At 47.2% G+C, this 13,554-nt stretch overlaps 2 protein-coding genes across 6 annotated transcripts; one reads left to right on the top strand and one right to left on the bottom strand.

The window, feature by feature from the left end:
• Nucleotides 1-644: 644 nt before the first annotated feature.
• THPO (thrombopoietin) lies at nt 645-5,902 on the top strand. 4 transcript variants are annotated; one of them, XM_036243423.1, is made up of 6 exons: nt 645-702; nt 2,245-2,413; nt 2,625-2,752; nt 3,153-3,239; nt 4,719-4,886; nt 5,132-5,902. In XM_036243423.1, exons 2-6 carry the CDS (start codon nt 2,401-2,403, stop codon nt 5,780-5,782), a joined length of 1,047 nt encoding a protein of 348 aa, XP_036099316.1. In that variant the 5' UTR covers nt 645-702; nt 2,245-2,400; the 3' UTR covers nt 5,783-5,902. The 4 variants fall into 4 exon arrangements, with proteins under 4 accessions (XP_036099316.1, XP_036099315.1, XP_036099318.1 ...); XM_036243422.1 differs by having other exon boundaries at nt 5,120-5,902; XM_036243425.1 differs by lacking the exon at nt 645-702 and having other exon boundaries at nt 2,401-2,413; nt 5,120-5,200; nt 5,317-5,700.
• A 2,992-nt stretch (nt 5,903-8,894) lies between these two features.
• On the bottom strand, nt 8,895-13,157 carry POLR2H (RNA polymerase II, I and III subunit H). Of its 2 annotated transcripts, none has more exons than XM_036242942.1 (5): nt 12,937-13,157; nt 11,235-11,318; nt 11,055-11,148; nt 10,432-10,515; nt 8,895-9,515 (listed from the first exon to the last, which is right to left on the bottom strand). In XM_036242942.1, the coding sequence occupies exons 1-5, from the start codon at nt 13,007-13,009 to the stop codon at nt 9,398-9,400; spliced, it is 453 nt and encodes a 150-aa protein (XP_036098835.1). In that variant the 5' UTR covers nt 13,010-13,157; the 3' UTR covers nt 8,895-9,397. The 2 variants fall into 2 exon arrangements, with proteins under 2 accessions (XP_036098835.1, XP_036098836.1); XM_036242943.1 differs by having other exon boundaries at nt 12,928-12,963.
• Between the last annotated feature and the right edge of the window lie 397 nt (nt 13,158-13,554).

The following is a 13,554-nucleotide window of genomic DNA, read 5'->3' as shown; positions in this document are numbered from 1 at the left end:
ATGTGGGCTTAGCTCTCTGAGCCAATGGGCCCCAGCAGGGGAGCACCTGAGCCCGGCACACACCCCTTACTATGCAGTCATTTCAAACTGTCCAAATCCTTTCTCCATAACACTGGCCCCTGACAGGGTCATTTTCTAATACAGGCAATACCCACATTCCCACTCAGAAAGCTGGTATAAGACATGACCCCCTAGGGGTTAGAGGAGAGAAAAGCAGAAAAGCAAGAGCCTTATTGGATTTCAGCAACAGGTGTGGTATCCAGGGAAAAGAAATTTTGGCCAGCCAGGAACTGAAAACAAAAATGTCCTGCTAGATTGCTCCAGGAAAAAAAAAAAAAAAACGACAACAACCTGTTCCCCTCCCATGTCCTCTCCAGCCAGGTCCCAGGTTGCCTATTTCCTAGGCAAAGACAGATCCTCCAGGTGGTGTGTGTGGGTGGAGGAGCTGGGCTCCGCTAATGGACCATGGTCCAGGCAGGGGCTCCAGGTCCAGCGAGGGTGGGAGGAGGAGGCGTCACTTCCGGAGGCCCTCGCCAGTGTCTGGTGGCTCCCTGCTCTCTGATTGGGCAGAAGTGGCCAAGGCAGGCGTGTGACCCCACTGCTGCGAAGGGGCTATGCCCCAACGCCACATGCTTCCTTACCCATCTGCTCCCCAGAGTGCTGCCTGCTCTGCACCTGAATCCGGGAGCCCTTCTCCACCCGGTGAGTGGCAAGCAGCGTTTGGAGTTAAGTGAGGGTAGGAAGAACATGAAAGAGGAATTGGGCTCTCCACTGGGGGAGGGGCAGGCAAACTGGAACCTACAGGCACTGACCTTTGTCAAGAAGAGTGTGGCCTTCCCAGAATGGGAGGAGTAGGACAGAGCAGGGGTAGGGGGTGGGGTGCTGGGTTCTGAGGGACTGATCACAGACTTGGTGGAATACAGCACAGTCCTGGCTGGCATTAAGGAAAGGGAACATGGGTCCAGGGAAAACATGAAAAAGGAGGTATACTGGGTTTTAGGGAACACAGCACCAAGATGGACAGAGCTCCAGTCTTCCTTCTTACCCAGTCATTCCTAGTTAGCTTAAGGTTCTGAATCCAGAGGCTGGGAAGCTGGGTCAGACAAGCCAGGGCACAAGGAGAGGGTGATGGGAGGAGGGCTCATGCATGTTGACAGACCTACAGGAAGTCTCAATATTGAATCAGGTGCAGGCCTCTTTGCACAACTCGTGAAAGAAGGAGGAAGCCATGTGGGGGGTCCTGTGAAGGAACCGGAAGGGGTCTGAAGAGGGGGCAGGGAGGAAGGTGTGGGCTATGAGACCTATGATAGGCAGCCAAGGCGAGGTATGCCATGTAAGGTGAACATCATCTCACTCAGTAGGTATCCATTCCTGGACAACTTGCCTCAGGAAGGAAATCTCAGAAATGTTAGCCTATCTCTCTGACTTGGAAAACCCAGTATTTCAGAATTTGGAGTTCAAAGAAAAACTTTAAGAGGCTTTATGTGTGTGGATAAATAGGGAAAGAATGAGCAGTTAATTTCTCCCACACCACCTTCTCCTAATCTTTTCATCACCAGTAGTCCAGTTTTGTTGTTGTTTGCCTAACTCCACTCCTCAACCCCACTCCCCAAGCGACCCCGCAATACATTGTTCATGTTTGCTAGTTCCTCATCCTGGCCCTATTCCTGTTCCCCCTCTCTTCTCCAGGCTTGTGGCACAATACTTCCATTCTTTAGCTCCATTCCAGATTTTCTCCAACCAAACAACCAAGGTTGCTCAGAATTTGAGGCCAATTAAGTTGTGTGTGTGGCCCGGCCGGTGTGGCTCAGTGGATTGAGTGTCGTCCCACGGACTGAGGGGTCCCAGTTCAATTCCTGGTCAGGGCACATGCAGGCTTGACCCACACAGTAGGGGGTATGCCGGAGCAGCTGAACGATGTTTCTATCTCTCTCTCTCCCTTCCTCTCTCCCTAAAAAAACAATAAAAACATATATATTTTTAAAAGATGTGTGTGTATATACATATCCTGTCCCGCTGCCTTCGGTATGGGGCAGGGGCACCAAACTCGTATCAGATTCACTAGAAACCCTGACAAAGAGGAGACACCATATGCTACAATCACAAGAAAATGTGGGAGCACTCAGAGCTTTAGTAGTTCTAGGCTGGTCGGCATCGCAAGCCCTCCCAGTATCTGTTCTCCCAGCCAGCCAGAATCTCTTCCTTAAAACATGAATAAGTGGTCATTATTCCTGTCATTTGCAGGATAGATTCCAGACCCTCTTCCTGGGCCCACCTGTGCCGTGCCCCACCCCACTCTGCCCAGAAGTGCAAGAGCCCAAGCCGCCTCCATGGCCCCAGGAAGGATTCAGGGGAGAGGCCCCACACAGGGAGCCACTCCAACCAGACAGCCTGGCCAGAATGGAGCTGACTGGTAAGAACACACTTGAGGGGCTGAGGGGGAAAGAAGGAGATATGCTGCAGTGGGGGAGGGCTGGGGAAACCCAATTTCCCAGGAATAAGGCATGTGAGTGGCAGATTCCCTGGATTTCAGGTCTGGGTCCTAAATGGGAATTCCTGGACCACCACGCAACAGTGATTTCTTCTTTATCCACCCCTTTCAACCTCACCTTTCCTAATCTAAGAACTGCTCCTCGTGGTCATGCTTCTCCTAACTGCAAGACTAACTCAGTCCAGCCCGGCTCCTCCTGCCTGTGACCCCCGACTCCTGAATAAACTGCTACGGGACTCTCATGTCCTTCACAGCAGACTGGTGAGAATCCCCAAGCACTGTCCCTCTGTCCATTTAACTGGTATGATACCCTCAGTCCCATCACTTCCTCTCACTCCCTGATCTAATCACTATTCTTCCAATATTGTCTTTGGTAAGACCACCACCTCCTGACCACCACTCTTTGACAAGGATTATGATTTGCAATCAAGCTCCTTTAAAAGCTCTAATCTGCCCTGGCCAGTTTGGTTCAGCGGTTGAGCCTCAGCCTGTGGACCAGAGAGTCCCGGGTTCAGTTCCCACTAGGGGTACGTACCACCAAAAAATAAAAAAATAAAAGCTCTAATCTGGATCATGGAAGCCCATCCTGGTCATTGGGTCACCATATCCCCCTCTGTTTCAGCTCTCTTCTCTCCCCCTCCCCACCAATCTTTTTCAACAGAGCCAGTGTCCAGACATTAACCCTTTATCCACATCTGTCCTGCTGCCTGCTGTGGACTTTAGCTTGGGAGAATGGAAAACCCAGACGGTAAGAAAGCCATCCCTTCCCTTGGTTTCTCTAAGTCCTGTCTTCATCAGTTTCCTACTGCTTCCTGTGGATTCTTCAAAATTCCTGAGCTGTCTGAAAATATCTCACCTTTCAGCTTGACCAATCTAACCCAATCTACATTCTACTATGATAATATCTTCTAGACAAGATGATGACTTGCAGTTCCAGTATATTAAATAGATTCAAAGCTGAACACCATGAAAAGCTAGATAGAGGTCTGTCATGGGCCATGCCTTTGACTTATTCCAATTCAAGCTTCTTAAGTTGGTGTGAATAAGACTGATCTGCCATCCAAAGATGACCCTAAGCTGAGGACCATAGCAAAAACAACAAAAGACAAACTCGAGGTTCAAATCACTGAAAGGCGAGGTTCAAAACATGGTGAAATTTAACAGAGATATATAAAGAATTCTGCACGTGTAAAGTAATTTAGGCAAGTCCTGTTTCAGCTTTCAGGCCACAATGCCCCTGCTTCCCTCATATAAACTTCCCACCCTATTATTTACTATGAAGAAGATGTAGGAGGGCTGAGTTGACCCCAAACTTCACATGTAACAACATTATTGAAGCAACTACTTAAAAAGCTAACGATCCTAGGCAGCTTTAGATATTTAGCTCCAATAATGTGAAAATATTCCTATAAAATTCTGAGTGGACTTCACTTAAAAATACTGGACTAAGAACTAGACATTATCCTCTAGACACATGCTAATTTATTCAGAGGGACCTATGAAACTAGCATGTGTCAAGGAGAAAGCAACCTGAACAGTAAGAGGTTAGAAAACATGTTATGTGAGGAATGGTTTTTTTTTAAAAAAAGCCTGTCTGATGAGCTTGGAGGAAGCGACAGTCTTGTGGGATAGGCCAGAGCTTTGGTCTGAGACTCAGGAAACCTACTGGGAGTGAGCGTTCCATGGTAGGTCAACTCTTCTAACCTTAAGGTCCCTGGAATCCCATTCTTCCCTCAGATCTTCTGGGAGGACTAGGCTAGGGAAGGGCAGTTTCTAGGGAGTCCTTGTAGTTCCAACTCTGCCATTTATCAGCAAGCCCTTTTTTTCATCTGTATGCTCTTTATGATGGTTTCATCTTGACCTTCAGTTAAAAAATAATCACATGATCCTAAGATTTCTGTGGCAGAAAGAGATTTGTAGCACTAGAACCAAGAGGTACAAGGCATAAAAGTGCAGATTTCAATATAATGCAAGGGGGAGAAAAAGAGCTTTTCTGACTGAAATGAAGCATAAGACCAGGCTGGGTTACCGGACACTGAAGTTATTCAAGCAGAGGCTGATGACCAATTGTCGGGAGACTGTGAAGGAATTCCTGTGCTGGGTGGGACCTTGGTCCTGTCCAATTCTCAGCTTCTATGATTCATTCTGCTGGCTGCTCCTACAGGCTCCCCACCCGCTATTAGCATGCCCTTTGAAGCTGTCCACTTCTCTCTTCCATCTTTCCCAGGAGCAGACCAAGGCACGGGACGTTCTAGGAACAACCACCCGTCTGCTGGAGGGAGTGATGGCGGCACGGGAACAACTGGGAGCCACTTGCCTCTCATCCCTACTGGGACAGCTTTCTGGACAGGTCCGCCTCCTCCTTGGGGCCCTGCAGAGCCTCCTCGGAACCCAGGTAAGTCCCCGGTCAAGGAAACTATAAAAAACGGTGCTCTTCTGACTCAGTCTCCTTAGAAAACCTGAGGGGAGAGGAATTCTAAGAATGTTGAGGTAGAAGAGATGACCTACCAAGGAATGCTCCCTCCCAACCACAAAGCCTGGGTGCTGGTACACTATCTTTCCACATAGACAAGGGAGCCATGAAATCTGGCCCAGGTCTCTGGCCTCAGGCCCATCCTCTGCCCTCAGCTTCCTCCACAGGGCAGGACCACAGCTCACAAAGATCCCAATGCCATCTTCCTGAGCTTCCAACAACTGCTCCGCGGAAAGGTGCGTTTCCTGCTGCATGCGGTTGGGCCCACCCTCTGTGCCAAGCGGGCCCTCGCCACCACAGCTGTCCCACGCAGCACCTCTCTATTCCTCACACTGAACAAGCTTCCAAACAGGACTTCTGGATTGTTGGAGACAAACTCCAGTGTTCCAGCCAAAACTACTGGCTTTGGACTTCTGAAGAGGCTGCAGGGATTCAGAGCCAAGATCCCTGGTCTGCTGAACCAAACCTTCAGGTTCCTAGACCGAATCCCTGGACACCTGAACAGGACGCACGGACCTTTGAATGGAACTCATGGACTCTTTCCTGGACCCTCACCCAGGGCCCTGGGAACCCTGAATATTCCTCCAGGAACTTTGGACACAGGCTCCCTGCCACCCACCCTCCAGCCTGGATATTCTCCTTCCCTAACCCATCCTCCCACTGGACAACGTATACTCTTCTCTCTCTCACCCACCTTGCCCACCCCTGCAGTCCAGCTCCAACTCCCGCTTCCTGAGCCCTCTGTCATGCCCAACCCTACCAGTCCTCTTCTGATGGCAGCCCACCCTCACTTCCAGAATCTGTCTCGGGAAGAGTGAGGTACTCTTCCGGACACACCGGCAGCAGTGTCTCCCACGTATAATGACCTCACCAGAGGAGAGGCCCTGGGAGACAACTGCAGCGACGAGATTTCCTGCTTTCACCTGAAACCAAAGCCCCGGAAAAGTGGATGCACAGAAACAGGGATCATTTCTCACTGTTTAAAACACCAGAAGCTATTTTTTTAAGCTATGAATAATATTCACCAGAGCAGCTAGTTATCTTTGGTCTATTTTCTGCACAAATTTACAACTTACAAATTCTCTGTATGCTTTTTCATATGATAATTCCTCAAGGCCAGGACTAGCCTGGCCTCTTAAACAGAGGTAGAGACTAACATTATGTCAGAAAACAGAAAATAAGCTTTGGTTTTCTACTCAGAACTAAGGTTCATCCCTTTACCATACCCTTGACCATCCTTCTCCTTGTCTTAGGAGATCCTTACCCTTGAGAAATGAATGAGAAGTTGTCTTCCAGACAGACTGTCCCTACATAATAGACAAAACTGAGCCTGTATAAATAGAGGATAACTGAGAGTACCCAAAAGCTAGCGGAAAAGAAAAAGATGTTCTTCTCAGGGGGCAATAGTTCTGCCCCTCCCTAAAAAAAAAAAAAAAAAAGCTAACAGGAAGCCTAGGAGTGGCTCACACCTCAGGTAAGGCTGTGCAGACAGTTCAGTCAAGACCAGACCTGGATGTGACAGCTGAGCAAACAGGGAGCTTCAGCAGCTCAGCAGGAAGTTTCCCCGGGCTTGGGTTCCTGCCTCCCTCCTGTGGAGGTCAGGGGGAAGTGCAGGAAGTGGCATGAGCCGGGCTCCTGGGGCTCACACAGCAGGAGAGACAAGTACAATTCAAGTACAAGTTGAAGGCTTATTTCCCAATTCCCAGAAGTGAATAGTATCTAAAAAGCAACCTTGTGTGACCAACATAAACTCTGTTAGGAAATCTCTAGAAAAGAAGCCAGGCTTATGGGGCTTTGCCAACAAATGCCCTCTTGGTGCTTAGGAAGATGAGGTTTATATTGCCCGAAACAAAAACTCTACTGCAAAGGTCAACACTACGTCCAGAGACTCCTATAGGGAAAACTAATAGAAGCTTTTCCTCTCCACTCCCCACCAAAAGGAAAGGAAAGGCTACCATGTAGGTAAAGGAGCCAGGAGCCCAGAGTCCCAACACTACCACAAATATACCAGGACTGCTAAAGGCATTCTAAAACAGAATGAAAGTCAGTGTGCCAGGAACCTTATGTACACTACCTTTTATAAGGCTTACATGACTCTTTAAGGTAGGTGCTATCATCTCTATTTTATAGATGAGGAAACCAAGGCTCAGAGAAGCCCAGCAAGTTCCCCAAGGTTCACAGCCTATGAGCAGTAAAAGAAGAAACACCCTAGGCTGACAGTCTGGAGCCCAAACTCTCCCCAGTGTGGTGCACTGTCCAATATGTTATTCAGTGATTCTATTTATTAGGGAAAATTTCCAAGTCTTTAGGGAGTAAATACATCAACAGATAAAAGAGTTCTCAGTAGAAAGCCAAAGCTCTTGGTAGGGGTGATCAATTTAGACATCTCCAGGTGTCCCTTTCCCCTCTATGGACAGAACAGTTGCCATGGAGAAGGAATCAACAAATGCACAAAGCTCAAAAGTGTTGTCCAAATCTCGAATGGTGTCAGTTTCTGCATGGGAAAGAATCAGTTTGTCCACACTGCAAATTCCAGGATGCAGTCAAGGGAATGGTAAGTGGAAATTTTAATTTACTAGGTACTAAGGTAGATTAAATCTAATAATCAAATGAAACCCTTTATTGTACATGAGGCAGCACCCAGGACCAGATAGGCCTAAGGGACCCGAGACAAAGAATTAGGGGTTCTCAGCAGTCAGATGAGAAAAAGATGCAAAACTACAAAATATATGTAGCCAGAAAGTTTCAGGCATCCAGTACTGGTGTTTGACTTACTCCAGGGCAAATGCAAATAACTCATGGGCTTCTCCAGTGTGAATTAATCTGTCCCTATTGAATATCTAACTCATTCCTAAATAATTGTCTCTTCTTACCTTTAACAAAACAAACAAAAAACGATTACAACCAGAACATTCCTCTCTCTATGCAACTGTATGCCAGTTCTTTCTTCTGCCACCCCAGAGCAGCTAGGACAGTCTGCTATGCCACCCCACAAAGTACTAGTGGTAGTTAGATTTTCCCACTCTAACCTAAATTCATCCTTCTCCACCTGCCCACCCCAAAATGGATTCCATGGAAAGGTTGTAGGATTCTATAAAAATTCATCCCAACCCCCACTGCATCTCCAATTTCCCTCTCCACCCTCCCTACCCCATACTAAAGCAAAAAAAAACACCTTTACCTCCCCCCTGCAGGGACTATTCATTTTCAACCCATTTCCCTAAATACTCTAACACCTCATGTAAAGACCTGAAAATGATGGGGGAAGAAGATACCCCAGGCATCCCTCTAGGGGACCAGTTCCCCTGGTAAAATGTGAGATCAAAAGAGACAACTGCTTAATACCCACTCAGTCTTTCTGGATAGTTAGCCAGAATTTCCCATGGGTAATCAGAGTCCCTTCATCCTTTCTGAGACCTTGAATGCTAGCCTGAAGAGCCAGCTCCTATGCTAGAGTTCTTGTAAACATCACCATTTCCTCAAGTGTGTCCTTCCCCCACTTTTAAGTTAGTGACTACAGTTGGGCTGCTGCATTGTCTCGGGCACTGGCATAGATTGCCAACCTCATTGGTATTAGTGCCCTGTCCACTTCATTGGTCTGTGCAGCAGCTCCCTGTTCAGTGTCACTAGTAAGAAACACCACTTACCCTCCCCTCCAGGTCACCTCTAGAATATAGAGCAGACAGCTAGCTTCTCCACCTCCTCCCATAATCACCAAATCTACTCTTCCTATTTTCTTCATAGTTGAGTCCCATGCTTTTGTCTAAAATCCTCCACCCAAAACTTCCATAAAAATGATAAACAATTCCAGGTTATGCAAGTGACTCATTCAAGTCAACGTGATTTGACTTAAGAGACTGAAAGCGTTGAAAGGGCACAAGCAGGGCTCCTTGCCAACTCAAAATTCTAAGCCAAATGGGTGTTATCTTCTAGGCCTGGGGTGCCCCCAGGAGCCAAAAGTATCACTCATTCTCTCTCATAGAAAATCACACTGGAGGATAAATGTTGGGTATAGTCAGCCAGGAGACTGAGAAACCCTGAACCCAGATACCAAAACGCTGGGACAGACAGATCCTACACTGACCTGTGATAATCCATCTGTGGACCAGAGACATAATATACCATAGGCAAATTGAAAAAAATGATTTTAAAGTAAACAGGGGGAAAAATCTATTAAGGGGAAGAAAAGTCTGAAAAAGTAAAGTTTAATTTTTAAAAATCACATAAAAACAACTTCTGGTTCATTTTAAACTCTCCCGCTGAGTCTTTCACAGGCAAGTCAGTTTCCCATTCAGTCCAGACCACATAAAGGTGCACCCACAGTGGATAGAGAGCCAGCCCCTCCTGAACAGGTGAACAACAGCAACTCCTGCTCAGGCTTGAACAAATGTCCATGACTTGATGATTAAGCAGCAAGGTTGGCTTCAGGTGGTTCAGAAGGCCAGTTTCTTCATCAGCAGATAAACTCTGGAATCCACTTCAAATCCATGCAGGTTATTGGCATCACCCTGCAGCCTCATGAGCAGGCCTCCATAGGACACATAGGCAGAGCTGAAACAGAAGGTCCAGTCCCATGAGTTTGAGCTTTGGAGCAGCTGCTACTCAGCAGCTTTCCAGTCCAGCCTAAGAAAAAGAGGCACGTTCCTAATGTTGTTGTCATTAGGAACCAAAATTCAGACAAAGATGAATGCACAGACATGGGCAAGGCAGTGTTCTTTATGTCAGCAAAGGTGGAAAATACTACATGCCCAGAATAAAGGAAATGGTCAAATCAATTAAGATCTATTCATTTACTGGAATGTTATACAGCTATTAAACTGTTTAGGAAAAGCTTTAAACTGACATGGGGATACATGTTTTATATAACAGTAAACAAAAAGAGTAGAAGAAAACATTGTAATAAACAACAAGATCTCAAAGAAAAAAGCACACAGGAAAAAAAAACCTAAATTATTAAAAAAATGTTTATGTAAAAGGTTCCCTCTGGGTAGGGAATTATAGATGACTTTTTTTCCTTCTTGACATTATTTCTCTGCCTTTCATATTTCTTACAAAGGGCACATATTGTTTTAATAAGATTTTAAGGAAAAGAAAAAATAGCTGGGCAGGGAAACCAAAGAACTAGGGATTGGGTTGCAGAGCAGCAACACACACACACACACACACACACACACACACACGCCTAGCAGTGTAATTACATACTGCTGTATTTATTTCCTGAGGAAGCAACCTTCCTTTGCACTGCACACAGCAAGACTACCAGTGTCATTTGGACTACCAGGGCCGAGGCCCTGACAAAGGGCAAAATAAGCAGCCTACATGTCAGACAGAAAACTGTTCCCAGAAGTTTCTTTCTGGGTCCCGCTTATGTCTGAGGTGCTCAGGGAGAGGGACAGGAAGCATAGCATGGCCCAAATTCTCAGAATAGGGCAGGGTGAAAAGGTTCTCACAAGACCAAGGAACTTACAGGCGTGTTGCTGCTTCAGTAGAAGTTTCGTCTCCCTCAATCCTGTACACCTTCCCATACATTACATACTCAAATTGGTCAGCCCTGTGGAACAACAGTGGCAGTTATTCTTAAAAGTAGTTAACAATAATAAGAGGTTCTTTAAAAGTGGTAACTGCTGACTAAGTGCCAGCATTATAAGAGGCACTTTCCAAACACAATGTTATTTAGTCCTCACAGCAAACCTGCAAACTAGGTACAACCATCTATCTTTTACTGATGAGAAAACTAAGGCTGAAAGAGGTTAAGATTATTCAACAAATGAATGGTTGGGCTAAGATTTTAACTCAGTGAGGCTCCAAACTCCAATCATACCAAATTCTGCTCCAAGATCCAAGGCCCACACAGCCTAGGTCAACTCAGTGGTCATTTCCTCAGCCATCAAAAAAAATTTACAACTCACAAGCATGCAATCGCTGCTCTAGATAAGCACCTGGTTAATTCCTAAGTGCAGCAATTTCCTTAAGGTTCCTCAGATTCTGCTGATAATCATTTACTCCATGAATTAAATAAAGGTCTTTCTACACCACTTATCTACTAAGTTCTCAGGCATATTGCAAGTTCTCTCTCCTCCACTCCCTCACCTGGAAGGTCTATCATCTGTGGGGTTGTATTCACCATCATCCAGGGTACCATCTTCATACAAGGTACTGGCTATGACCAACCGGAACTTGTCACCTAAAAGTAATGGCAATATCTAAGGGTGAAGAACAGCTGAAATGGCAAAAAAAAGTCTCCTGCTATTGTCTGTGTTCAATACTTACCCAAATCTACAGGGTAAATTTGAATGTTCACATCTAAGATGAGGTCCATCTTGAAAGATTCACTCTCACAATGCAGTCGAGACACTGGAGAGAAGTAGAGAAAGAATGGCAGGAGTTAACTGCCTGACCCAGGCTGACCCTGCAGACACCGCTTTGGAGGACCACACACAATAAAACACTCAGTCTAACCCAATCTGCATCCATGGGCCTCTCATCTGCTCTCACAGAAGTGCAGGCTCAATCAGAACCAGATATACAAGAAGGAAAGAAGAGAAAAACTATGGCAAGTGGACACAATCCCCAGAAAAGAATCAAAAGTCCTCTGGCAACAAATAATATCCAGATGCTAGGCCTGCCTAGGTGATTTAGAAACAACCTGACTTTGGGCAAGTTATTCATTCATCCAAAAGTTTTGTCTTTCCTAGCCAGGCACAGTGCTGAGGAGATTATCAGGACATTTAAGAACCGGTGTTTGTCTCGAAGAACATCTCAGTCTCCAGGCAAAGGGTGAGAAACCAGATAGAAACAATTAATGGTCAATGATAGAACAAAGAGCAACTCTTTGTTACTCCAAGAAGTCAACTCTAACTCAGAGAGGGCTTCACAAAGACCTAAAGATTCTAAGAGCAACACAAGAATATAGGTGGGCCCTGGCCAGTTTGGCTCAGAGGTTAGAGCGTGGGCCCAAGGGCCAGAGAGACCCAGGTTCTGTTCCCGCTAAGGGCAGTACATCGGTTGCAGTTTGTCCCCAGCCTCAGTTGGGGTTGTGCGGGTGGCAGCCAATCCACGTGTCTCTCTCACATCAATGTTTCTCTCTCTCTCTTCCTCCCTCTCTCCCTCCCGCTCTATCTGAAGATAAATGCAAAAGTGTCCTGGAGTGAGAATTTAAAAAATAATAATAATAATTACACACACACACACACACACACACAGGTGGAAAGAGGCTTTACTTTGGGCAGTGGGTGCACCATGAAGTATGCAGATGACTTGTTGAGTTGTACATTTGAAACGTGTATGGTTTTGTTAACCAGTGTCACCCCAATAAACTCAATAAAATAAAAATAAAAAACAAACAAACAGCCTGGCTGGTGTGGCTCGGTGGTTGAGCGTCGACCCAGGCACCGACAGGTTGTCTGGGTCGATTTCTGGTCGGGGCACATGCCCGGTGGGGGGCGTGCAGGAGGCGGCCAGTCGTGTTCTCTTTCATTGATGTTTCTGTCTCTCTCTCCCTCTCCCTTCCTCTCTCTCTAAAGGTCAATAAAGGGGAAAAAATTAAAAGAAAAAAACAAACAAAAAGAATATAGGTTCTGGAGTCATATTACTTGCTGTGTGGCCTTGGGTGAATTACTTCTAGGAGCAAAACGGTTAAGACACCACCTAGCCCATGGAGACTCTTGAAAGAAGACAAAGCGTGTACAGCACGTACAGCGCCTAGCTCAGAGTGGGTATCGATTAGAAAGATGCCCAGGAGTTTACTAGCACCACGACAATAGGCCACCCAGGCACCGGGCACAGCAAGTGTGACCCCACGGGGAGCTCGGAGTCTCCGTTCTCTCATCCTATAAAGTGTTTCCTGAGGGAGGGCCCTACATCCGGACCTGACGGTGGGGGCATGCATGCCACATGGGTTGGGTGGACCAGGGCGTGTCCCCAAGAACTATTTAGCCCCTTACCCCAAACCGCCCCTACGTACCTTACTTACCTCGATCAAACTTCTTGCCCTCCGGGTCAATGTCTTTCACATCAAAAATATCTTCAAACAGAATGCCGGCCATGGTAAAAGGGCCACGAGAGTAGCACAGTGGGCTGAGCGCGAAACCACGACTAGGGGTACACGCACCCCCTCGCGCGGAGAAAATGAGGGGAGCGGGGGAAAGTTAGTGCCTGAAGAGCAGCGGCAAGGCTATAAAATAACGCATGCGCACGGACAGGTAGTAGCGTGGCCACTTCCGTCGCCTAACTCTCGGGGCTGCCTAACTTCCGCCCCGAACTACTGCTTCCGAGAGACATCAGCGTTGAGGGTGGGCCTCAGGGCCAGATAGCTCCGCCCTAGGGCGGGATCACAATAGAGACCCCACCTCCCGCCGAGGTGGCGCGGTTTCTCGCTCTCTGCTGAGGCTCTACTGCGCCCTCTTCAGGGTTTCTGTGGGCAAAACTTGAATGCCTGGGGGCCTACCCGAGCCAGAGACCTTGATCCTTGGCCCAGAGAAGCCCGGCCCAACCCTACCCTGCAGGTCCGCGCGCCGGCTCAGGGCACAGTCCGCGCCGAGGAAGGGCGGAGCAGAACCCCGCCCCCAGAGCCGGTCCAGCCCAGCTCGGC

The sequence above is a fragment of the Molossus molossus genome, unplaced genomic scaffold, assembly GCF_014108415.1.
Source record: "Molossus molossus isolate mMolMol1 unplaced genomic scaffold, mMolMol1.p scaffold_m16_p_5, whole genome shotgun sequence".
NCBI classification, from domain to species: domain Eukaryota; kingdom Metazoa; phylum Chordata; class Mammalia; order Chiroptera; family Molossidae; genus Molossus; species Molossus molossus.
The sequence above is the reverse complement of the archived record's forward strand: the minus strand, read 5'-3'. Positions and strand labels throughout refer to the sequence as shown.